Source organism: Astatotilapia calliptera, chromosome 6, assembly GCF_900246225.1.
Source record: "Astatotilapia calliptera chromosome 6, fAstCal1.2, whole genome shotgun sequence".
Taxonomy (NCBI): Eukaryota; Metazoa; Chordata; class Actinopteri; order Cichliformes; family Cichlidae; genus Astatotilapia; species Astatotilapia calliptera.
Window position 1 is genome coordinate 1,934,500 of NC_039307.1, and position 26,128 is coordinate 1,960,627.

The following is a 26,128-nucleotide window of genomic DNA, read 5'->3' on the forward strand; positions in this document are numbered from 1 at the left end:
TTGTGGTAAAGTCCAAACTTTTTTCCATTCAATATCTGTTACAAAATTGGCCCAATAAAATATGGCTGATGGAACACAGACCATTGCATCCTGAAAGAGAGATCTTATTTTGGTATTTATAGACTTATGAGAGGAAAAGCAAACATTGCCAAGAGAAGAATGTAACACATCCGGGGGATAATCGAAAATGAATAACACTCTACGGATTGGATGAATTTCGTAGGGTTAGCACTTTTTTCTGTTAGCGTTGTTTTATATGAGGAGTTTGGACATTTTATTTTGTTTTTAGATTGTGTTTATATATTCTCGTACAGTTTAAAAAAGAAATGAAAATAATATTTATATTAGGGACTTTTCAGCACCTTGTTCCACTTTACGGCACTCGCCATTTTGCTTTCAGGCATGAAGCGAACAGCCGCGGAAAATCAGTAACAGCGTACGCCTGAAACAGTCGAGTTCACCCACCACCACCAGATAACTGTTAACGGACACATGATCGTGTCTGTTGTGGTTGAACTTCACTGATAACGCCTGATTGTTTTTTTAATTTGGCTGCCATCAAGGTAGTGTGTCCTGTCGTAAATCCTGACTTTGTGGGCAAAATCTTCTTCTTTGTAAGAAAAGGGGAAACACGTGTTGTTTTACTGTATTTTGAATGCATTGGAAAATAAAATTTGTGAAACCTAGATTTTATCTTCTGGCTGAAACTGCACATTAACCCTTGTGTGGTGTTCGTATTTTTGTTACTCAGCCAGTGTTCATGGGTCTGGTGGACCCGCTAGAGTTTTGGCTTTCCAAATTAACACTATCAAACAATTTTATGTTAAATTACTCAACAGATGTTTACTTCATCCCAATTACAAGACATATGAACAGCAAACATGGTTAATTTTTTCCCTTTACCTTTGTTAGATCACATTTATGAATTAATGTGCTTCTCGTTTTTCTTTTATATAAAATGTTATAAATAAATCAGTTATAATCAAGTGGAGTGAGTGGAAAGACACAACACATTTACACGTGAAAAAATAATTAATTGTTTAATTTTTCTTTTGAAAAAAACTGAACACGGGTCTCACAGACCCGAACACCATACAAGGGTTAAGTTCGGTCCACTTTGATTCATCGTGAGCGCCCTCTGCTGCGCTTCCGGACGAACTACAGGTTCATCTACCGTGGAATTAACAGGAAGTGACGCCACTGAAACTAGCTAACTTTGTCCTGGAGACGGTTTGTGTGGCTGGCGGGAAACCAGTGAAAGCAGGTAAACCATCAGTGTTTGATCCCAGGATGAAATGCAGACAGCTGCGATGGATCCAGCGGAAGAGCCTCCGTCGATGTTGTGGGGACTGGATCCGGTGTTTTCCGCCTTCGCTCGGCTGTATATCAGAGACATCCTGGAGATGACGGAGTCCACCCAGGTACCAGGTAACAAACTGGACCCGTACCTCACCTTTTACTTGGTCGTCACTCCTGAAGCTCTAATTTTAAATTAGATTTTGTTAAAGCGCCTGTTAGCCTGCACCACGCATTGTGCAGAATTTTACATTTATTGAGCTCCTTTATTTTTATTTTAGCATTTATTGTACTTATTTATACCGTTTTAAATCCTCCGTTATTTCATTTCAACTACACCACCTGATGGTGCCAGGTGTGATGTGTTGTAGTTCCTGTCAGCGCATAAATGTAAACCCTGCAGGGGTGATGGAGTGGACCAGGTACCCCAGCTCAGAGGTCCACGGGGTCAGGCCCCATGTGATGACGTGCAAAAAGACAACAAAGAAACACAAACATTTGCAAAGTTGTGATAAAATAAATCTGTGATATCCAGACTATCACAAAGTTTTTACTGTCTGGATGTATTTTAGAAACCATAGTCTGTAAATCAAAGAAGGACATGAACCATTAAACACAGCAGCCATATTACTGGTCATGTAATTGCATTAAAAATAGTCCAACAGTTAGGGCTGGGCAAAACGATTATTTTCCTAATCGATGAATCCAGCGATTAATTTTTCGATGCATCGATTAATCTAACGATTCATTTTTCAATCCGATTCGATTTCGATTCGATTAATGATTTTCTCCCCCATTATTTGACTTGTATAGCAATTTCACATTTACTAATTTATGTATATAAATGAAAAACACAAATTTATTCATTTGAAGACCTTTTAATAAAAAAAAAAATTCAAAATAAAGTTGTAGAGGTCGTACAATCAATACAATAGAGATAGCATTTAACAAGAAATGAAATGTGCAAACATATATAAAATTAAGGAAAAGTTAACAAAACATTTCAAATAAATAGCAACAATGGTGTCTTTAAACAAACAAAATGTAACATTCACTTTGCTTTCTGCCAAAAAGTGCTCTTCATTCACAAAACAAAATCCACAATAACATTGTACTACAATCTGCTGTTTTTAACAAAAAATTAAATGTTTTGCAAAACAAATATAACAAAGGAAATCATAGCAAAAAATTAATAATATACAAACAGCAGCAATGGCGTCTTTGAACAAATAATGAAATGACAAGTTACCCCTAAGTAGGACTCTGTGACCAGACTTGTCCAAGCATCAGTGGTAAGGGAGATTTTGGATGTTTTGGAGGCTTTTTTTAGTTCATTCCTTAGTCTCTGCACTGAAGTTTCATACTTTCTCTCCATCATGCTTGTAAAATGACGCTTAGACAGCAGAGTGTAACCTGGTTGGAAAGTGGTCAGCATTTCTTTGAATCCCTCACCCACAGCAAGTGGTCTCTTGTCTTTTAAAATCATAGCTAAGACGCTCTCAGTAAGTACAGCCACCTCCTGGGGGGTGCATGGTGTACTTCTTCTCTGACAGTAGTCCTCCAGACTTTTCTGTTTATTCCTGAAATCATAAATTATATGGAAAGCATAATATCAAAATAATCTGATAAGGATCTGGTTGAGAGAGAGAGAGAGAGAGAGAGAGAGAGAGAGAGATAGAGAGAGATATAGAGATAGAGATAGAGATATAGATAGATAGATAGATAGATAGATAGATACACACATACTGTTATGCCATGTGCTTTCATAGCATAACAGTAAGAGGTTAATAATAATCCCCAATGTTGAACTTATGATATGCAGTAATCATGATGGCTGGAAAAGATAACGTTTAAACACCCAGGGCTGATGGCACCTTTACTGGTGCACTGCTTTCTAGTCATTAGATGGCATAACTTTGACCTATAAGATCAAGCTGGAGAAGCATTATGTATAAAAACAGCGTTCAAATAGGATGAAACACATTAAATTTGACAAATCAAGAGTTCGTTGTCATTTTGCTTTTGCAAGCACTTTAACAATGTTGTAATAGTGTCCACGACGGCTACGTTTAGCAGGTGGTGCATTATCCTTGTTAACATTTCTCCTGCGGCCAATTCGCTGTCTCACATTTTTGTCTTTCGCCGATTCTGATAATCAGCCTGCGCGCATTCAGACTCATTTTGCCAGCATGGGCCACAAACAAAACAACAACAACTAAACAGCAGCTGCTGTATGTTACTGCTCAGCAGCTTAAATTAGTTTTGTATTTACGGAGGTTGGGTGTTTATCTCTGTGTCTATGAGTGAGTGTACGTCTACGTGGGGCGGGGGGGGGGTCTGGATGAATTAACGGGTAAAAACTAGCGTTAGTAAAAAAGTTAAACTTACGGTGGTTTGTCCTTTGCAGAAGCGGCTCCTGGATGCAGTCGTTTGAGGTGCTGGTGCATAGCCGTCGTGCTTTTATGATAGGCCATTTCCACCTCACAAAGCCGGCAAACGACTGAATCACTTCCTTTTCTGTTAAAATATCCCCATACTGTAGAGCTGCGTGTTCGGGTGGAGTGATTTAAGTTGACTGCAACTGCCTCACTCATGATTTCGCTACTCGCTGCCGCCATGTCTTTTTTTGAAAGTGACGACGCATCGACGCAGATTTTTTTACGTCGACGTATTTTTTGTCCCAGCCCTACCAACAGCACAATCCTGGTCCAGAGGACCAGTTCAGGGACTCCAGTTAGCTCAGGTGAAGTCTAGCTAGACTGGACGATCAGGAGCAGCTTTGCTTCAGTGTCTTGCTCAGAGACACTTCAGCACATGGAGAGGAGGACACGCTGCTCTCTCACTGGAGACACACCTTCACCTTTAATTATCTGTTGTTTTCCACTCAAAGGGATTTACTTCTACAACCTGCACCCGATCTCCAAAGTCGATGTGCTGGGAACGGTGGTCTACAAGAGGGAGAGGGAAGACTTCTTCTGCTATGGAGGTGCTCGTCCTCACTCACTCCCATTGTGGAGTTGTGCTCATCACTGCTGTAGTCGTGAGACCTCACGATTGTATTCTGGTCACATGTGCTCTGTTTTTGTCTCCGCTGCTGCGTGCTCACAGTGGATGATGGTACGGGCGTTATAAACTGCCTGTGCTGGAAAAGTGACGTCCTGAAAGAGGAGCGGGAGCCGAGCAAGTGTGAGTTCATGTTTGTATCTCAGTGTTAGCCTGGCGTTGCTTTCAGTTTGTTCAGTAAAATGAAGCGCTCTGCCGCCTGCAGACATGTCCTTGTCCTCCTTTGTCAGCCTGGTGATGCTTCAGATGCAGAATCAATACAGAGCGAGTGTCCTCGTGTGATCTCCAGCAGGGGCACAACTCGGCGCCGCGGCTCAGGGAGGCTTCGACCCGGTGGCGGAGCTGCAGAAGCTGAGACGAGCCCAGCGGACGCGCTGCCGCCTGGAGATCGGAGAGCTGCTCCGAGTCAGGGGACCGGTGAAGACGTCGAGGCAGCAGAGGGAAATCAAGGCCTCCACCTACTGTGAGCGGAGACGGCTTCATCCGCACACGCTCTCATAACCACCATCACTGCAACACCGACTGTCTGCAGCTGTTTATTCCACAGTTAGCCCACAGTCCTCCACAAATAACACAAAGAACCACAAACAGAGCGACACATGCACAGAAACACACTCACAGTGAATATGTGGATGTGGGCAGGCTCCGCCTCCGTCCTCACCCGTGTGCTTGTGCGTCCTCAGATAAAGTGAGCGACTCGGTGATGGCGGTGCAGATTTCCTGGATGATGGAGGCTCCTCAGCTCTACAGACAGTGTTACGACAAAGCGCCTCAGCTGGAGCCCGACGCGGCGGGGTACGAGCATCCACCCAACACACCAGAGAGTCAACATTCAACCCCACACACACACACACACACACACACACACACACACACACACACACACACACACACACAGTAGCTGAGTCCACATCAATAAACCACGTCTGACCCAGGATCAGCTCTTTTAAAAACAAGAACTTCAGTATATTTAATGAAGCCATTAAAAGTTTTATCCTCACTCTCTGAGTGATTTCACAGCTGTGGGCCAGAGTACACACGGGTGGGTCAACGTTTCACAGTTATTTTTTTCTCCATAATTACAGGAGATTTCATCATCACATTCTCAGGCTCTGTTTGAAGCTGCAGTCTAAACTCCAAGTGTCACAGTCTAAAGCCCAAATCTGTTCAGAGATCAGTGTCACAGGAGTTCAGTTGGTCTGCTTTCTGACGATTCGCTGCAGAGAACCTCTGAACGTCCTCGGAAAAAGAGGAGAAGCTAAAATAGATGCAGATGTTTCTTATTCCCACATCTTGTTGTGCCTTGAAATCCTCGGGCTGTGGTTATTTCAGGCTTACAGTGAACCTGACTAAGTTTTCAGTGGCGTTCTCAGATTTGTTGGCAGGACAGAAGGTGAAAGAGGTCGCAGGCTGCTTACACGTTTGATCAGCTGTTATTTTTTTTATTAGAGCAGCTCGAAGGGTCACGACGAACATCTGTCTTTCAGAGACTCGGCTGTCAGCTCCCTCAGCAGGGCAACAAAGATCTTGAAAGACTTTTTAAAGCAGAAGTCTGTGAGCAGGTTCAGACCCTACGATGTCCAGGACCTCCTGCAGCCTCTGATCTCCAGCCCGCCTCAGGCAGCATCCGCTGACCAGGTATGAACTGGGAGGGGACGTGGGACCAGTCGTCACACCTCGAAGCCTCCTTTTGAAAAACTGAAATAAACACCAGGATTTGATACTTTGCAGCAAAGTAAAACTGATTCTTCTGACATCACATTTTAAGATCTCAGAACATGTTTCTGATCTGGCACAGAAGGAAGCTGGAGCCTGACATGTTAGCACTGGTTAGTGTTAAAGCCTCGAGCAGGCGTCGGCAACCTTTCTGAGGATGAGTGCATCTAAAATTCCCTCAGAAGTCAGTGTGCCATATGGTTGCATTAGCAATACATTTAGTAATGCTCTATATTAACAGTTACACACTATATAGAACAACTTTATAGAATTATATTAATACAGAGACACACATGTTAATGTGATCTCTGGTCTCAGAGTGTCCAGCGTTCAGACGGCTACCTGAGGACTCGTGTGAGAGAAAGTCTGCTCACACAGACATGTCGAGCCAAACACTGTCAATAAGGCCTCTGCAATGTTCTGAAGACAGTTAAACTTGTCAGGTAGTGACGTCCAGCAGGTGAACATGCAGCTCCATGAACACACACAGCTGTGGATTCCAGCTGCGTTCGTAGTTCTGCAAACTTTGACCCCCACAGAGTCGAGCTTTTCAGTTCAATCAGCTGCATGTCGATGTCCTCTGTGTCCAGCCAGTTAATGCGAGACAATCCAGCTGCTCATTAAAGCTTCTGGTTTGATTAGAAAAGAAAACATTGGTCCAAACACCTGAAAGTCCTGAAAGCACATTGTGAATTCTGTCTCGAGTCTATGGATGTATCCGTGTATTTCCGTGGTGCTGATGCTGCGCTGAGCCGACAGCTGCTGAAGCTTTTGAAGTGTCGGGACGTGGAAATTTCAACATTGCTTGAAAAAACTGTCAGCTAGCAACGTCCCTCTCACCAGTAGGCTAAGTGATTTTTAGTCTGGTAGTTGGGTTGTTAGCTAAGATACCGTCATTAAGAAGCAGCACAGCTAATGTGTCTATGTGAGCTGATTTGCGATGTGCAGCACTGGCCCGGCCATTTATTTTTTTTAATGCATCTTCTCAGATTGATTCACTGCGTGTCGTGTCCAGGGCTGGACTGGGACAAAAAATCGGGCATTTTGACGAGAGACCGGCCCCCCAGGTATTAAAGCCATGAAGCCTTTGAATGAAAACAGACGCTGTTGTGACAGTGATGTGCAGTCTTGTTGGTATATGTGTGATTTCTATACATTTCACATCAGATAAAAACTTTGGTTGTAAGATTCAGATAATTATTTATCAAAAGCGAGAGATTTTAAATGAGAATAAGAAAGTATTTCTTTGTGCCCCCCTCTCCCTGTTAATGCCCTACCTGCCCCCTGGCAAAACTTTGCTAGACCCGCCCCTGCACAGTTACCAGCTGTCAGCTGCTTAGAAAAGGATCCTGGTGTTATTTGTCTCTCAGAAACTGTTCATAACTTCAACTCATCCATGTCACCTAAAAGGTGAACCTGTTTATACATCACAGCTCTGATGGTTCAGTAAGGACGTCTCCTGGTTTCATCTTCAAAAACCCATCTGCCCATAAAAATGAAAAATCACCATTGAGCATAGACAAATGCCCAGTATGCCCAGTGGCCAGTCCAGCTATGGTCACCAGTTAACCCTCCACGTGCCAGCGGTGGCACGCGTGCCCAGGGTTACGACCCCTGGCCTACACTAAACCTCCAGCAGTGATTTTAACACGAGTTCCTCGTAGCATTGAAAGGTCTAACTCACGTGGAGGTGCAGCCGGCCTGTAAGCTGAGTGACAAATGTGTTCAGATCTGAAGCAAAATTCCTTCTTTCTTCGTTTCATTGGGTTTTTCTGTCTCGTGCTCCTCTGATGCTGATTAGGAGCCTGTCGCGGGTCCGTCTGCGTGCCAGCAGCTCCGTCAGCTCCTGAAGGAGGCCCTGCAGATCCTACAGGACGAGGGTGCCGTGTACCGCAAGGTCAAGTCCCAGGACGAAGTCTATCTCGTAAGAAACTGCAGACACATTCATCTCTGGGAGCTTTTTGCTGTGCCGTGCGTGACGCTGTTGCTCCTCGTCAGGTGACCGTGCAGGACAAGGACCTGCTCGTGGCCGTCAAAGACGTCATCAGGGAGGACTCGAGGAGGGAGAAGTGTGCGTGGACACGCTCAGTGCAGTACAGACACAAGTTTTGATTAGCGATGCCCTCACAGCTTTTCTGACCCTCCTCAGAGGCACGAATTATTTTTCAGAGGATGTAATTAAGAAAGAAAGCTTTTACCTGCTTGTCAGAAATCAAATGAGCACAACAATTACACCTGTTGCTCTCTGATCACAGCTCCGTTTTCACTGTGGCACAAACCCTTATCGTACTTTTAGATCTCACGTGTGTGTGTGTGTGTGTCTGTGTGTGTGTCTGTGTGTGTGTGTGTGTGCATTCATTTCCTCCTCCTGCGCCTGCAGATGTGGAGAAGGGCTGCCACGTCCTGCACATCCTGTCAGCAGTCAGGCAGCGGTACAGCCTCAACGTGAGCCGCGCCGCTCTGGAGCTCGTCCTCAAGACGCTCGAGTGCAACAGTGACATCATCAGCACCAGCGACAGCCACTACACCGCCATCTGAGGAGCCGCTGCCGAGCATCAGCGCTCGGTGCATAAATCATGTTTAGCTTTTATCCAGCTGCTGTATGAGCGCACAAATGTTAAATATTAAGTTATTAAAGTTTCTAAAAACCATGACAACCACATGTAAACAAACCATCACTGTTATAAATATGTTTTTAAATAAATAAGAAACAAAGATGGGCCTCGAGCTGGCTGAAGTAGCCTGGGGGAGGTTCCCCGGCCAAGTCTCCCGGGCTCCACTCAGCACGTCTGCTCAAGAACATCATCAGATAAGAAGAAACCCCACAGACCATTTCCCCCGTGGCCTCCTCATAACATCAGTCCATTACCTCCTTATCAGCCCGGCTCCCCCCACAAGCTTCATTAGTCATAAACGTTCCATCCATGGAAGATAAACACGGAGAAGATGGTGTTTAAAGCAAAACTCGTGGCTTTATTGTCGCTAGAAGGAGGCTGGAAACACGTGATGACCATGATTAGTCACCTGCTGCTTCAGGCCTTCAGATGCAACACAAAGAGATGTTTAGGCCTTTGCAGCATCGTGTCAGGTGGAGGTGTGGGCGTCTCTACTGCGACCGCTGTGTGCGCAACCAGGACGGAGATGAGAAGGATGGACGGACAGGCGGACCTCCTGCGCGTGAGCCAGAGAATCAGTGTTTCCTGCACCCCACCCCCTCCCTGTGCCACCTCCCTAGAAACACGCCTGACTGAAGGTTGTCTCCTACATTCTTCACTAACTTCCACAGCAGCTCAGAGTTTCAGTTTTTCTGAAACCCTGGAAACATCCCTGTGGCGCCAAAACAGCAAAAACACACAACGGCCTCATTGTCACGGCTCCAGTTCATCATGTGAAACTGGTGAAGCGCTGCTTTCAGCAGAGATGCGTGTTTCTTTCCCACAGACACACAGGTCCTGAAGCCTCCGAGGATTCAAACACCTGGGGCAGATTTGTGCATTTTGCCTGCTTGGTAATCTAGCCTTATAAATGTAATTAGATTACCACGGAGCAGATGACCCTGCAGCAGGAAACCTGCAGCTTCCAGGCAGCTGCCCAGATGTGCTCCTGCTTACGGCAAAGCCTCAGAGATGAGAGGGTGTTTTTTTAAAGTGATTTCAAACATTTTGAGGTACTTGAGTGTTTTCAAGGGAAATTATTATCTTTAAAAGTAATTTATTTATTTCTAAATACACTGAAACTATCATCAGATTGTGGAAAAAAAAATCGCTTTGAGTTTGTCGACGGAAAACTTCTCCGGAAAGCAAACTAGGACCTTGCAGCGCTGTGGTGTAATACCACTTTGTACCACAGGGTGGCGCACACAGTGAGTCAGAGTAACTTATTTAACCAGGTCAGTCTTATTTACACGCGCGGACTGGGGAAGAGCTTTGAGGAGATGTAGGATGTAACTTTTGTAACATCAAAGGTTAAACAGCGCACTCATAAGACACGTGGAGCGGCACCACACCGCCCCCTGCTGCTGGGAGTTGCAGCTGCAGTTTGCAGAGCGGGATCACAAAAAGCATCTTTAAAGGTGCTGCTGCGTGCGCAGGGGGGCAGTGTTTAGTCACTAATTGGCTCCTTCATGTGGAGCAGAGGGGCGGCCGCTGATTGGTCGCCAGTGAAACATCTGTATCCATACTTCCACTTGCGCGTGTCTCTGGCCAGAAAGCTGCCGCTGCGTGGAACAGTGGTGGTTGTGGTGTTTAGCCTGTGACGTTCCCAGCCGCACGTGCTGCCAGATGTCCACAGCATTCCCGGTTCTCTGAGAGGGGGACGCTCGGGGGTGGCCGTACAGATTCCGGTTTCCGTGTCAGGGCAGCGGGATGGAGGCGCAGCCGGTACCGGCTCGTTCTAGTCTTCAGCCGTGAGGACGCGCGTGAAGCCCCGCCCCCCTCCGCCGGCAGCTCCAGGTATGCAGACCGCAGACACAAAGGCAGCCGCCGCACGTCGTTTCCGTTTGTGAGGTGACCGCCCGCCGCCGGCTCAGCCTGTGGAGGCTGCAGGCGAACCCGCTCACGGGCACGCGCTCAGATGGACCGTCGATAAGTTTGGGGTCGGATCGGATGCTGGTTGCGTCACGAGTACGGAGCGCCGAACCGTTAGCCGACACCGGCGATGCGCGCGGTGATTTCTCTGCCGTGATAAGAGTCAGCTGACCGGAGCCCCGCGGCCGCACGCACGCGCCTCCATGCAGAGCCTTTGCAGGGTGAAGATGCAGCTGCGCACCGTGCTGGACGTCAAGGTGGTGGACGTGGAGAAGAGGCGCAGTCCGTCCAAGCACTACGTGAGTCACCTGCACCCCCGCACCTGGTCCCGCTCACGAGTGTGTGTGTGTGTGTGTGTGTGTGTGTGTGTGTGTGTCCCTGTGTGTCTGTCTCTGTGTGTGTCCGTGTGTGTGTCTGTGTCCCTGTGTGTGTCCCTGTGTGTGTGTCTGTGTCCCTGTGTGTGTCCCTGTGTGTGTGTCTGTCTATGTGTGTGTGTCCCTGTGTGTCTCTGTCTGTGTGTGTGTGTCTCTGTCTGTGTGTGTGTGTCTGTGTCCCTGTGTGTGTGTCTGTCTATGTGTGTGTGTGTGTGTGTCTGTGTCCCTGTGTGTGTGTCTGTCTCTGTCTGTGTGTGTGTCTGTGTCCCTGTGTGTGTGTCCGGCCTGTTCACAGTCACAGTGTGACTCCTAAACGCAGCGTTTAGCCGTCTCTCCGTGCGGCCTGGCTGCTGGGGGAGAACAGCCGCTAAGCTCGGCTCGAGTTGCGGCTATCAGCGAAGGAGGCGCCGGAGCTCGGGCAGCGCTTCAGCACAGAGAGCACGAGCACAGGTGAGCTGTCACACAGCCAGCCTGCTGCCTCTGCTCATCAGCTTCATTGTTGTTCTGAGCTCCTGACATGCTTTGGTGCAGTGTGGACACACGGGCATCACTGTGGAGACACTGTACCCACAGTTTACCTTCAGGGGGGAGCTGTGCTCACGAGCATGACACATTCACGGTAACGAGTCCGTGTTACCGTCCTTTACAGACAGCTGAGCGTTTCCTCTTACTTCTGTCAAGATTCTGTTTCATTCTTGAGGAAACGATGCTCCAGTTAAAAGAAGTTTCCTGCAGATGTTCATGTGTCAGCCTGATGACTTCCCTGTGGTGGAAGCCCCAAACCCTGGTGCTCCGTTTGAAGCAGCATTTTCCTTCAGAACTCACAGATGCCTTCAAACACACAAGGAAAGGCGAGCAGCGCCTAAACGCTGCAACAGTGAAGACAATACTAATAACACTACAGTAATGTGTCCTCATCGTGTGGGGTTAGGCTGCTGTTGGTTCTTGATGGAGATTTTCTCCACTTAAAGCAATGCAGGGTGTAACAGCTAGTCCTTTTACTGAATCTGACTGTTTCTACAATGTGTCCTTTGCCTGTTTCTGAATCTCTTTTTAACGCATATATTTGTGTTTGTGAAGCACTTTGTAACTCTGGGTTTTGTCACACAAACAGCTGTCAGTATCTATTAGAAGTTACTGTAGAGTGACCTGTACAGAGGGTCTCTGCCTCTCAGCCTGTAACAGCTCAATGAATCAGTGGAGGATGATGGTAGATGGATGGGTGGATGTTGGGTGGATGTATTGTGAGATGATGTCCAGGCAGGAGCAGCAGGAGACTTTCAGCACAGGGTAAACATGATAATCTGCTCGCTCCATGTGTCTCACGGCTGTGTTCGAGCAGCTGCTACTAGAACAAAACCAGATTCTGTTTAATGCAAGAGGACGGCGATAAAGTTGCTGCTCGCTCTGCTGCGTTTGTGCTGCAAACCTTAAAGCTGTTCTACATCGTTGTGCGTTGGATCCAGGGGTCGGATGGCCTGTCGTGGACTCACAGAGCGGTTCCTTCTTATTTAAAAGGATCTTCTCGCTTTACCTTCTGACTTGCACTCATCAGAAAAGTGCAGGAGGTTATTTCGCCCGTCCCAGGACTCCGGCTGCTGTCCCCAAAGCTCCCCCTGAGTTTGTAGGAGTGTGCTCTCACCGAGTGACCGAATGAGTTTAAGGTGATGTTCGGTGAGCTGTTATTGTCTGTAATCTCAAGTGTAAAGAGCAGAGCGCGTCCTCGCTGACAGGCCATTCGACGTGTCGGACATCGCAGCCGTGATAAAATCTCGTACGGCCGTCACTATCAGCTCCGTCTGGAGAAGAAGCTCTTTTTTAACCAGGAAGCTGAAGTTTAAGTTGATGTCAAATCATGAGAGGATAAATTCTGTACATTAAACCTCTTTGTTTGAAAGCTCGTGCCAAGGTGAGATGACCCTGCTCCGCACTGAGCATGTGCAGAGCAGGTTTGTGCACAGTGGCTTGATTTTATTCATTTGAAAGCCAGATCGGTTCATCCTCGATAACCTGTAATAATCCTTTTTGCAGTCATGGCTGAAAAAAAGCCAGTTGCTGTTAATGTTGTATTTAATCTCTTAAAGGCCTCGTTGCATCAAACCTCTTTCCTGTAGGAATCTCGGTCACTTTATTCTCCACTTTCTGGACCAAGCGAACCCTCGTGACAGGCTCCAGTGGTTATTATTACTTTCCTGAAGCTCACCTCCTGTGGCCTCGCTCATCAATACCACACTTGTTATAAGCGTGACAGCGAGAGTTTGTGCCGGAGCTCTGCACCTCACATCCCCGCTTCAGATCCTATTTCGAGCTCATAAACAAGTCAAAATAAATGACCACCATGAAAGGAACACGATCTTGCTCATATGCAATTACATTCCTGCAGGCCCTTAGGCTCAGTGATATGTGGACACAATTAGCGCACTTATTCTCCTCAGTGTGCCGGGACACAACGAACCTGCTGCAGAAAACGAAGGAAGATAAAAAAACCTTGTTTTCAATCATTTAAGGCCTGTTTAGGAGCACGTGACACGTCCAGCGTCGCAGCACAGTTCTGCAGTGCACACAGACTGTAAATAAAAGATGCAACTGCCTCAATGTCACCAGTTGGCTGCCACCGTCTTAGCTTTCTGAAAACCAGGAGTGAGCATGTTTGGAGATGGGGCTGGAATGCTAAGTTAGTACTAATGCTAGCTAAGCTAGGGCTAGCTAGGGTTAGCACGGTGCAGAGAGCTGCAGTGATGGTTTGGAGACGATGGAAGATATTCAGATGTTTACTGGGAGTGAGCAGCATGGACAGGGTTAGAGATCAGTCCGTCAGAGTGACTATGAGTGGATATACTGGACAGAGGACGATGAAGAAGGAGCTGCCAGGCAGGAGGAAAAGAGGAAGACCTCAGAGGAGATTCGTGGGCTGGACTGACTGAGGAGGACAGTAGGGATGGAGGGACGAGCGACGGCTCTGCTGTGGTGACCCAAAAGAAGACGACCACCCTGTGTGGAGCCATCCGTTGGACCTGATTGGAGCGTTTTGGTTGCTTTTACCTGCAGTGACACTTCAGTCAAAGCAGCCACATCTCCTCATATGGATGAGTTTCAAAAACACACAAAATATTCCTTTACTTCTGTTCTGTTGGGATAAACTAGAGCTGGGCGATATGAGATTTTTTCATATCACGATATGTTTTTTTCATTTCAGGCGATAACGATATCTATCACGATATAAGCCAAATAACTATATTTGTAAGATTTAAATGTGCCGTTGCTCACAAGTAAAATGTGAAATAATCAGCAGCTTGTTTTTATTTAAATATTTATTTCCCATAATAAGTTCAACAGGGTAGATGTACTTAAGGAACATGAGACTTTTTCAGATAAATAAAGGCAAATATTGCAAACTACACAAAAGGCAGCCGCTAAAGCGTTTAAGTTTCAAAATAGAACAAACGAAACAGACTAAACTGTCAATTCCACTTAGAAACAAAATATTAATTCTAAAAATAAATCTTAGTTTGTTTTACAGAAGAACAGACAAAACTGACTAACTTTTGTCAATATCAAATAAACTGAGAACTAAAAGGAAATTCTCAATCTCTCCTTGTTGTATAGCTTAGCTTTTCAAACAGTTTTAACAGTTACTTTAGTCTGACAAAAGCCGAATGACGAATCAGCGCTTCCAGTCAGAGACTGAGGCTACGTCCACACGTACACGGGTATTTTTGAAAACGGAGATTTTCCGTTTTCGTTTTAAAAAATAATCCCGTCCACACATAAAGGGAGAAATGAAGGAAAACGCTGCTATGAACATGCCAAAGCAGCAGGTGGTGCTAGATTCCTAACCGTGCAGAAATGTTGGCCAATCAGAAGTCTAGAAGCCTCGGTGGGAAAAAGTAAACAAAGCTGGGGCATAGAAGCAGAACAGAGTCGTATGTGTGGAGGGACAGTAACTGTGTGTATATGTAAGCATTTAAACACTGCAGAGAGTAGAATTAACAGTATTGTAGAAATTCATTTCACCGAAACAATAACGTGGCGCACAGTGTGACGCATGCACCAGTTTATTGTATTTCCAGACTTGCTTTCGGCACAATTTACAGTGCACGTTACTCTGTTTTTTGTCAGACTTGAAATAGCCGAAATACCTTCACACTACGGAACTTCTATGGCTCTTCCGTTCGACAATCTCTCCGGCGTTGGAACCATCATCTGTTTTCTCTTCGGTCACGCTCGGTTGATTTTTCTAGTCGGCACACTCATTTCCTCCATTACCCGCTGGCTGCTTCCCAAACAAACACACGTGCGGCTTGGCACTTGTGCTGCACGTAACAAGTCACGCGACGTGACGCTGCGGCTGTGATTGGTTCGGCTCTGTGCTACTTAATTTGGATTGGCTGACCTTTTTTTTTTTTTTTTTTTTGAGGACAAGAGCGGCGAGGTCTATCGCGATAGCTTAATTTCTCTATCGAGTAAAAGTTATATCGCGATACATATTGTTATCGTTCTATCGCCCAGCTCTAGGATAAAGGCAGGAAAACCAGGTGGTGCAGATGTAGTCAGCTGTCACTGCACCAGATCTTTGCCCTGTCCTGCCTTATCCACTAATACATTAAACATAGAAGTGACAGATTAAGAAGCAGGGATGGAAACCACTATCTTAGCTTAGTTTAAGATATTAGGATGGTAAAAGTCACCGTCTCCTGTGTCCCGCTGCTTTTGGACGGAGCTCGGCTGGCCGGTTGCTCCTGTCTGCAGTGTTTGTGCTCATTAGCATGAAAATAACTGGAGCTAAGCTGATCTCTGTGCGCCTCCAGCTCCATACTTAATACACAGACAGGAGATCAGTCTTCTAAGCTCGCTCTCGGCAGGAAAGCGAATAAATGCACTCCTCAGAACGTCAAATTATTCCTCAAAAACACACACGGAAAGCAAATAATTATTCTTAGCAGGCTAATTGAAAATACACCCACAGGCAGGTGCTCGGAGACACTGAATTAATGGTCTACTGTTGATAATATAGACACGGTTTCAGTGCAGCGCGGGCTCTTTCTCCCTTAGAGTGGATTAGTCGTGTAACACGAGCTTCCCAAATCGGTCCTGCTCTATAGGAAGGCTTGCTGAGCGCGATCCAGGCCACTCGTGTGTGCAGTGAAGGCGTAAGAGGAGCTTCTTCTCAGAGCCGTACTGTGTTTGGAGCTCCACGGTCTCAGCGGGCTAGTCTGTGGCCTAGTTTCCCTAGCTACCCGGTCTCAAGGGACGAGGCGAGTCACTGTGAGGAGAGAAAAGTGGGAGGCGGGGCGAGAGGGAAGCGGAGAAGACGAGAGGAAGACACAATCTGTGGAAAACACTGAATCCCATTTGTAATGTTTGTGAAACCAGCTGGAAATGCTTATCCTGTGGGAGGGGAGGGGGGGATTACAGCCTGGCTTTTGTCAGAGGGGAAACTGGACCGCTGAGTCGCAAACACGAATCAAACACACACTTTTTTTAAAGGGTTTGTGTACTTGCAGCAGGAGGAGGTGATAAAATAGAAAGCAGGCCGGGCACGGCCATGTTTACTTTAAGCTTCTGTTTCCCTACAAGTCCCAGTCCCATAACGTTTCATTTTCCAGAGACTCCTGCGCTGCGCCGAGGCCCAGGCTGGAAGACGCTGTTATTTGGCGCCGTAAAACATCTCTTCAGAGGGCCGTCCACACTCGCATGTTTATTGGCCTATCAAACACAGGCTGATATCTCAGTAAAAAGAGCGCCTTTTTCCAGACTCGCCTCTAACTGGGAAGACGACGGTTTACGAGGCCGCCTGCTTTTTGTTTCGGGAGAGGTTGATGAGCAGCGGGCGGCGGCTGGTGTCAGCGCGTTTGAGGCGGGCGCCGTCATGCCGTGCTGATATCACCAGGACCTCAGGTCGTTTTCGTGCGTTTGATGATCGAGGAAAGAACGACGACTGTGTTTTTGGTGAAGGCACGTGTGTGAACACCTCCTGGCGATGACGTCATAACTGGAGCTGATGAGAGATGGCGTGCGTGTGGACATCATGTGTGGCCTGCACGGTGCTGGCTTTGGTTTTGTTGTTTGGGAAACGGTTGGATCTTATGTGAGCGAGCAGGCGGAGTGATGGAGGGAGATGGAGTTGGCTTGCAGCTCTTTTCATGAGATTAACAGATAGTCAGGGAAACTGGTTAAAACATTATTAGAATTAGATGCTGCTTCTCTCCCAAAGCACAAGGATGATTTACGAGGAATATTTGAGCGCAATCAGCTACAGTACAGCAGCAGTTAGACTCAGTCACACGAATACGTCAGTTTAAACAGTTAATCCAGTGACTTAGACTGTTGCTGTAGCCGGCAGTTGGAAGATAAACTCCCATCAGTTTGGTTTCCAGAGGCAGCGGTTAGCAGCTATCAGCAGGAAGCTGCAGACAAAGCCAACAGACATCACCTGTCAGATTAAAGCGCAGGTGTGCTGGTAGTCTGACGTGCACATCCCTGGGAATCACTACTGTGATTGGCCTGTTCAGTAACGTTTGGCCCCTCCTCAATTCAGTTTTATTTATACAGCTTCAAATCACAACAGCAGTCGCCTCAAGGAGCTTTATATTGTACAGTAGAGCCTACAATATCACCCAACAATCATATGACCCCCTATGAGCAGCACTCTGGCGACAGTGGGAAGGAAAAACTCCCTTTTAACAGGAAGAAACCTCCAGCAGAACCAGGCTGAGGGAGGGGCGGGGCCATCTGCTGTGATTGGTTGGGGTGAGAGAAGGAAGACAGGATAAAGACATGCTGTGTGTTTCCTGCTCCTATTTCTCTGCTGTTTTTGAATTTATCAGGAAGCAAATAACAATCGTCAATATGAGGAAGAATAGTTGTAATATAAAACACATATATATGATATAAAACACCAGGACGTGACAGTACTGCGTCTGCACAAGCATAAAGCTGAGCAGTGATGGCGGCCTCTTACGTGGGCTCTGCAGAGACGTGCTCCTCACAGGTTACCTCCAGCGCCTGCAGACGCTCTACAGCCCTGTGCCACTGGCGTCTCAGGAAGCCCAAAGCAGGGAGAGGAGGAACATGATTGGACTCGTGCTGCTCTGTCTGTTCTTCGTCTTACGGTTTCCTGTTGATGTGCTGAATCTCTTCAGGCCTCAAATGAAGGCTCGGTGATCTTCTGTGGAAACAGCGGCTCGCTCCGTGCTGTCCCTGCTTTTAGTTTGACCTCACGTGTCTCTGCCCGTCAGGCTGCACAGGTTGTGAAGTCTGCAACTTGTGTTGTGGTGCTGTCAGCCGTCTAACGTTGCTCTGGGTTTCTCACACGAGCGCCGATGTTCAGACTCAGACCAGCTAAAATTCAATAACCGGGAATCCGCCGGGCAGAGCCCGCCTTTGAAGCGGCGTTGGCAGAGTGATTTATTTGAGCGCACGACCTTGTCTGCTTTTTCACTTCGCTGGAATCTAATATGGAATAACTTGAGAATTGTTCTTGTGTATTGTGCAATTGTATGAAGGAGGCTTCAAAGCTGCACAGGACTTTACCTGCTGAGCAGACACTCCCTGCGGCCGCAGCTCGGGCACGCGAGGCGTGACCGGGCCCCTTCAAAGCGGCTCGCTGACAGTTTCGAAGCATCGCTGCGGCGTCCTGCTGCGTGGCTGCTAAAGGCCACAGCTTTGGCTGCATCTGTGGAGGGGTTTCCAGAGGCTCGAGAATGAGCCTGTCCTACAGTTCGCGTCGCTGCTTTGACATTTTTGTCAGCAAACAGCTTTAAAGCTTTACCGTCAGTTGCTAACCTCTCGACTAAGTGACCCTATTAGACTCGAGTATATTTAGACCAGCTCCATGTGGAAAGACTTGACTTTTTCCAGCTCGATTTTTTTCTTTGATGGTCTGAAAGCATGCCGCCCGTCTGTTTTATAAGTTCCTTTAAATATAGTTTAGGCGGGGTTCAGCGCATTTAGTGGCTGGGCCCACATTCAGGGCCCCACCAAGAGCTCGGCTCCTTTGCCTTCTTGTCCTGGAAACGGCGAGGCTGGGTCCTGGCTCTTCTCCGACGCTGTAAGTTTTGTTTTTGTGTTTTTATACGTTCTCCGTGATCTGCGATTGTCGATGAATTATTTTAACGTCCTGGTAATTAGAGGAGCGCTCTACAGAGGCGAGGCGGGGGGAAATAAAGCGAGCTGTAAGCTCGGCGTGAATATTCATAACCGGTTCAGACGAACACGATGAAATAATCAGAGGTCCAATTTGTTCAGTCGTAAGAACTCGTGTTTCTGTCGTTGCTTCAGAGCATGAATAAAACTTTTGTTTTCAAGCAGCTCTCCCTCTGTGGGATTAGCAGATGTGTGAGTGCTTTTCTTCCTATCTGGGACGTGCTTCCCTCCCAGGCCTTGTTTTTTGGGAGTTTTTTTCCCCGCGTTGTTGTTTACGCTCTTTGTGAATCTTTTTTTCTGACTGGTTTGAAGGACGAACACGTCAGTGCTGTGGCGCCTGATGAGAAGCTTCTATTCTTACATATATATCTTATGTATTTCTCCTATTCTGTAGCAGCTGTGGGCTGTTTCTCACGTCAGTCTCATCTCATTGTTTCCTAATCTCGTGGTTTTAGCGTCAAACTCCTTCCTGTTTCCAGATGCAGGCCTGGTTATTCTCAGCTCACTGTCAGAAACCCCGAGATCACGCAGATGTTTTAATGTGGCCTCCTCACACAAATCTCAGCCTCGGTTTTGGCCTTGCAGCAATGCCTGGTCCTGCTGCTGTGCAGCAATCGCAGCTTTTTTAGCTCCCTGTCTGTGGTGATGAAAAATGTATGCGAGTTAATTTGCAGATTTGCATTTATTTAACAGGCAGACAGATTATTTCCTAACTGACATTTGAGTGAGTCAATCAAACAGTTGATTCGGGGCATTTATGCTCTCACGACTGGGCGGACTCGAGCTCTGAGTCATCTCAGCTCGCCTTATTTTAGTTGCATGAGTGTCTGGAAAATGCAGCTACCATGTAAAATGCAAACAGAAATGATACAAATGTAATTAGCAGCCAATCAGACGATGTTTGCTGCTAGATTTATCCTGAGAGGCGGCAGCGGCGGGGCCGAGCGTGTGCAGTTTATTCCAGGGAGTGGGAGGGCGTTCGGTTAAAGCGTGATATTTTGGGCTCGAGCAGACCCGGGACCTCGTCGGTTGTGTTTTTCACTGCGGTTGCCATCACATGCCCATCTGCTTCTGGGGTTTGGATCCTTTCACTGAGTCCACGTCCTCCCGCCTGGCTCACGTCTTACACTTAAGCTCAGCACGGATTTTCATCCGAGTCGAATTAAGTGGTCCAGATGCATGATGGGAGGATGATAGTCTGGCATGCCATTAAGGTCAGAGGAGTTTATAGAGCACTCATATACACACAGCCACTTGGTAAAATTGCACTGCTGCGTGCTGTTAGATCCAAGTCTGTGTTGGCTGCTTCATGTCGAAGTACTGCTGCAGAGACATGACAAAGACTCGCTTTACGCACACAGTTTGCTCCCACACTCGATCATCCAGGCTGATCCTCGTCACATGGTTCTGTCTGACGTCAGCATGACATCAGCATGACATCAGCATGACATCAGCATGACATCAGCATGCCAGCGCTGCAGTTTTCAACTCTGGAAACAGAGAAAAGTCCAAACTCTATCATGAGCTGTTTTTCTAGGACTTACCTGACTGATGTCAGCCCATCTTTAACCTCCACACTACAGCCTGACAAGCCCGTCGGCGTGACATCGACCTGCACTGATGGAGGACAGGGCAGCTCCCTTACTTAACCCACTCAACAGTGGGAATGCGTCCACAGCAGACCGTGTCCAGCTGTGTCCTACATATTAGACAGTTGTGGAAAACATCCCCAAATTATGCAAAGTTCATGGGAAAAATGTCTTTTGTAGCCTAGAGGAACGTGGAACTCTTTTTTTTTTTCCCTGGAAGTTTCAAAGTAATTTGAGTTAGAAAAGGTCGTGGAGGAATCGCATTTCATCTTAATTAAACTTAAACCTTTCAGTACGCCTGGAATCAGATTTGAGTTCGTAGAAACTTCATTAATGGCAACGACTTCATGTCTTTAGGCGTGTAGGTCGAGCTGACCTGCTGAAGATCAAACAGAAAGTCAGGATGGAGAAAAAAACGACGATCAGCAACTCAAATGACTGCTAGTTACAGCTACGGTATCTCTGAACAGCACAGCAGATAAGAACAGGAAACTGAGACCAAGCTTCACGCAGACTCCTCTAAATCAGAAACCTTTGCCTGGTCTGATGAGTCTCAAAGTTTAAAGACGGGAGGGTCAGAAGTCTGAATGTTGTTTTTATGGTCTTTATCATGGCTGAATCTGAGCCACGGGAATGAAGCGATCTTCTTTGGTGACCCCGTCATCCAGGTTCAGCATCGCGTCACTCTGTAGGTAATCGCATAGACAGCGATGCCGTAGTTATTTAGACGTTTTTACATTCAGCGCCTCGTCGTCTTCATCGTGCTGCTCAGCTGTTACTGAGCACAGTGACTCTGATGAATCTAACAGTGGTACAGATATTTGAATCGCACCGGCTTAAACACAGTGATGGCACTGCTTAAAAATAATCGTCATTCAGCAAAAATAAGCTGTGAGAAGAGCCGGGGGCAGAACCTCCATCCTCCCTCAGGCCAAGTCTGATGTGAGCTGCCAAGAGCACATGTTTGTGTTTCTGCTTCCTTATTTATGATTACATGAAGCTTTGAAGGGACGAGGCCTCGTGTTACCCGAGGACACCTCAACCAGCAGCTGATTTAGTTTCAGAAACTCTTTTCTTTGATATTAAGGAGCAGTAAAACGAGCTCTTTGCTTCTTCTCACAAATGCTTGTTACGCTACAGAAGTCACACAGACACTTGGATGTTGCTGACGGTGGCTGGAGCCATTTTTGGGACTCAGCGTGACCCCGGGAGCACATTTTCATAGCAGTAAATGCCAGAGCTAATCACTGTGGCGACACCCCACCGTGCACGTTTGTCGTGTGACAGTTGCAGCTTCTGCATGCCAGCAGCCGTGTTTGCATGAGAGTGAACGTACCGCAGCGGCGAGGCCTTTTAACCCTCCGCCTTTGTTGTGGAAGTTCCTTTGTTCGGGCTGTTGCCCTTCCTGCGTCAACGTTGAGGCTTTTGACTCAACCTCATTCATCTCGCCGCTGCTCTTGAGACTCTTGGCAGGTACGGAGGGTTGGAGTGACGGCGTAAGATCAGTCCCAAAAGATGGCATCTGCTGAAACAAAGAGCAGCAATGGCTCACCGGGGGAAACGCACACCGCCTGTTTGATGCTATACGTGAGGCAAAGGCAGTTGTTTGCGCTGCGTCTAGGCCACTTTACTGAAATGCTTTGGCTGGGTGACAGTGCTGTTTTACTTGTATGTAGCTTATAAGTACAGCAGCAGCACCACAAGTGAAGTTTGGATCGTCTCTGGCAACAGCAGAGGGAAAAACCTTCATCCTAGATTTGAAACCACGATAAACGTCAGTGTCTCTTCATCATAGTTACCATCGTTACCTTGACTTCAGCAGCTTTAGTTGCCTCAAACCTGCAAGAACTAAAGTCCAGAGATGACGACCACGAGGATGACCGGGGGTTCCTCCCACAGCCAAAATACTTTAAGTGTCTAAACGTAACAAGAACTACAAACTGAAATTCCAAAAAAAGTTACAAACCTTAAATAAAACCAATACTTTTTTCCCACTACGACACAGAAAACATGTCAACGTCTAAACGCACGTTTGAACTGAGACGTTTTAATGTTTCATGGAAAAAAAGAGCACATTTTTAATTTGATGTCTCAAAAACGTCGTGATGGGGCGACGACTGGAAACTGAACCTGAACTAAAAAGAAACAAATCAAGTTAACTGGTAACATGTCACACGATCGGGTACAAAAAGAGCATCTTTGAGAATCAGACTGTGCATCTACAAGCTGTGGAAGACTTTCAGTTTTGAAGAATCAAAGTCACTTTTGAACCACGAAGGTGAACTTTTATGTAAAAATGAGCCTTTTTTCTGTTAAGGAAACATTTGTAATGAAGGTTTGTGTCTGACTTGCTGTCCACTGTATTTCCATCCATCCTGAATATGTGTCCTCAGCATTTCTGTATTTGCATTTAGCGTGTTTCATATTCGGCCTGCACAGAACAGGAAGCACTTTGTGCAGCCTTGCGTGTTGCTTGGTGAACAGCTGTTTCACATAAATTGCTAATAAAAACATTCAGAGATAATTTTAATATTTATTCTCACTTCCTGTTATTTTGGCGGTGGCGTTGTTTTAACCTTTTTTCTCGGAGCCGACTAAAACCTCTTTGGGCTGCGCCAAAAACTCCTTTATGCGGGAAAAAACGTTGTTTTATTGACCATCTTCGATTGTGCCCACGGCAGCTCGAGCTTGCAGTCTGTTACGTAACAGCTTATCCACTCGAGTAATTTCACATCCAGGTCTTCTCTGAGCGCCTTTATAACAGCAATTGAGAGATCCCACCTGCTCTTAACGTCTCTGATGAAAATTTCCTGGCCTCTGGATCCGTTACCTTGGTTATCTATGTTTCATTAGATTAGAGATGATGGCAGCTTCACTTAGCTCCTCTTGACAGATAAATGGACTCTATCTCAATCTTATCAGGCCTCTCAGGGCTGCAGCGTGGCTTCATCTGGCAGGGTAAAGGCCGCCAGGTCAGTGTGCGGGGAAAAGAGGGATGATGTCACCGTCTATCCTGTGGCTGGATGGCGGTTTTATGACCGTCAGCTACTGTGATGCATCAGTGCTTTAGGCGAACGATTGCGAGTTTGTTTCCAGCAGAGCAGCTGGACAGACAGAAACCATCACCATTACCAAGTGTCCCTCTATCAGCCCTCAGCCGGGCTGTTGTTGTTGCATTGAAACCCAACCTTGTGCAACTTGAGAAAGAACCTACCACCGTAGGTGCATCTGTGTGTGCATCTGTGTGTGCATCTGTGTGTGCATCTGTGTGTGCATCTGTGTGTGCATCTATGTGTGCATCTATGTGGTGCTTCATTTCTGTCACATGTGCTGCGTTTGTGACTTTCGCAGTCCAAGCTTGTGCGCTTTTGTTTCAGGTGGAAGTGTTGAACAAGTCTTCTGGATTTAAAAGATTAAACCAAGCTGCAGTTTTAACTTTGCCTTCTTTGTCTTTGCAGGTGTATCTCATCAATGTCACCTACTCGGACAACACCTCCCACATCATCTACAGAAGATACAGCAAATTCTTTGACCTACAGGTAATCCCCCATCAGCCTCGCCCCGCTCTGCTGCCCTGTGTGGGCCGTGCTTGGATTGAAGTCCCCGACGCTGCCGCCGCTCGCTGGTGTATTCTTCAGCAGGTCGAGCGTGTGAACTTGCAGCATTGTTTTGTATAGATTAATGTGTAAACCTGGCACCCGTTTGCTGCTGCTGCCGTGTCTCTGGCCGTGTTCGCCACACCTCGCCGCCTCAATGAATCGATGTGTGAGTTAGTAATTGGCGGGGGAGCGGGGGAGACGTGGCTTGTATGCCTCAGCCTGCACCTCTCTCTCCTCCCGCTCTTCTTCCTTTCTCGTCTCGTCGCTGGCTTGGCCTCAAAACGTCAGGGAGCTGACAGGCCTTTTTTATGGTACAAGCAAGAAAGCCACATGGAAGTCAAATTTAATGTACCAGGCTTTGCAGTGGCTTGTCGTTAGATGCTACGCGCTGCTCTGATTGGTGGCTTCTTTAAATAGAGCCTCGTACGGAGGAGGCTTTTTTCTGCTTTGCTGTCTTGGCTCAGACGCTTTACTCCCTTGTTTAAAATGTTGTTGCGGTGTCTCTTTGGGACTATTTATTTTGGAATGAGGCAGGAGTGGGAATGAAAACCTTTCCTGTATCTTTCACATGGACTCTTCCATACTGGGAGAATGTTTATGTGCACTCCTTCAGCCCCCTCGCACCTTTGCCCTACTGCAAGCTGATACCATATGTAGAGTGCACCAGGGGTCTACCAATAACTAGTAAATATAACAGAGCCACAGTGTGAGAGTTACAGGGAGCACATCTCAATAGCTCCAGTGTGCTCGTCCAGCAGGGAACGATGTTTCAATCAGCAGAGGAAAAGTCCTTTCTGAAAGGTCCCATTGATGACCAGTGAAAAATGGACCCTCACCCCTACTGCAGCTGATTAGTCCCAAACTGGAATAAAGAGAGAGGTAGAGTAATAAACACAGAACAGTATGAATGCTTCATACACTCAGAAAGAACAAAGTTCCTCATTGTAGTGGTTGAACAGCGGCCCTCTGAGGCACTACTTTGTGTAGGTGGACTTATTCACACCTTTGTGGTTTGTACTCGAACCTCTGGTGACAGTTTTTTTGGTTTGGTGGCAAAACTAGTTACAGTCTGTGATTAAACCTGCAACTCTAACAGTGAAAATAATATTTATCCAATGTCTTTGTGTATTTTGCCAAACACAGAGATCACAGATTGTGCAAGATGTGGTGCAAATACGCACCTTTTTAAAAACGTGTTCCTTTCTGGTTCTTAAATGTCCACAAATGCCATAAGTAGCCTCAGACGGCACATTTGTGGCGATTGTACCTGTGGGGACGTGAGTGGACTGTGGATTTATCACAGCTAATTGCTGAAATATCAGAAACAGATTGCATTAATTTCTAACTTGGCGTCATTCAGCAGTAGATTGGCAGACTGAATGCAGACTGAATGCAGACTGAATGCAGACTGAATGCAGACTGAATGCAGACTGATGGCAGACTGAATGCAGACTGATGGCAGACTGATGGCAGACTGATGGCAGACTGAATGCAGACTGAATGCAGACTGAATGCAGACTGAATGCAGACTGAAGGCAGACTGAAGGCAGACTGATGGCAGACTGATGGCAGACTGATGGCAGACTGATGGCAGACTGAATGCAGACTGAATGCAGACTGAATGCAGACTGAATGCAGACTGATTGCAGACTGATGGCAGACTGAATGCAGACTGAATGCAGACTGATGGCAGACTGATGGCAGACTGATGGCAGACTGAATGCAGACTGAATGCAGACTGAATGCAGACTGATGGCAGACTGAATGCAGACTGATGGCAGACTGAATGCAGACTGATGGCAGACTGAATGCAGACTGAA

General features: G+C 46.7%; 2 protein-coding genes across 8 annotated transcripts in view; both read left to right on the plus strand.

Moving 5' to 3' along the window:
• Positions 1-1,176: 1,176 nt before the first annotated feature.
• On the plus strand, positions 1,177-8,732 carry stn1 (STN1 subunit of CST complex). Of its 3 annotated transcripts, XM_026169664.1 has the most exons (10): positions 1,177-1,428; positions 4,187-4,282; positions 4,405-4,482; positions 4,649-4,822; positions 5,043-5,154; positions 5,847-5,997; positions 7,065-7,142; positions 7,877-7,999; positions 8,074-8,146; positions 8,456-8,732. In XM_026169664.1, the coding sequence occupies exons 1-10, from the start codon at positions 1,296-1,298 to the stop codon at positions 8,611-8,613; spliced, it is 1,176 nt and encodes a 391-aa protein (XP_026025449.1). In that variant the 5' UTR covers positions 1,177-1,295; the 3' UTR covers positions 8,614-8,732. The 3 variants fall into 3 exon arrangements, with proteins under 3 accessions (XP_026025449.1, XP_026025450.1, XP_026025451.1); XM_026169665.1 differs by lacking the exon at positions 7,065-7,142 and having other exon boundaries at positions 1,178-1,428; XM_026169666.1 differs by lacking the exon at positions 7,065-7,142 and having other exon boundaries at positions 1,178-1,428; positions 4,652-4,822.
• A 1,509-nt stretch (positions 8,733-10,241) lies between these two features.
• The window catches only part of sh3pxd2aa (SH3 and PX domains 2Aa), a 94,879-nt gene continuing 78,992 nt past the window's right edge, over positions 10,242-26,128 (plus strand). For 2 of the 5 annotated variants that reach the window (XM_026169659.1, XM_026169660.1), the window contains exons 1-2: positions 10,246-10,900; positions 24,168-24,248. In XM_026169659.1, coding sequence (XP_026025444.1) covers positions 10,805-10,900; positions 24,168-24,248 — 177 coding nt within the window. In that variant the 5' untranslated portion in view covers positions 10,246-10,804. Of the gene's footprint in view, positions 10,901-24,167; positions 24,249-26,128 lie in introns of all 5 variants that reach the window. The other 3 variants (XM_026169662.1, XM_026169658.1, XM_026169661.1) reach the window with 3 other exon arrangements.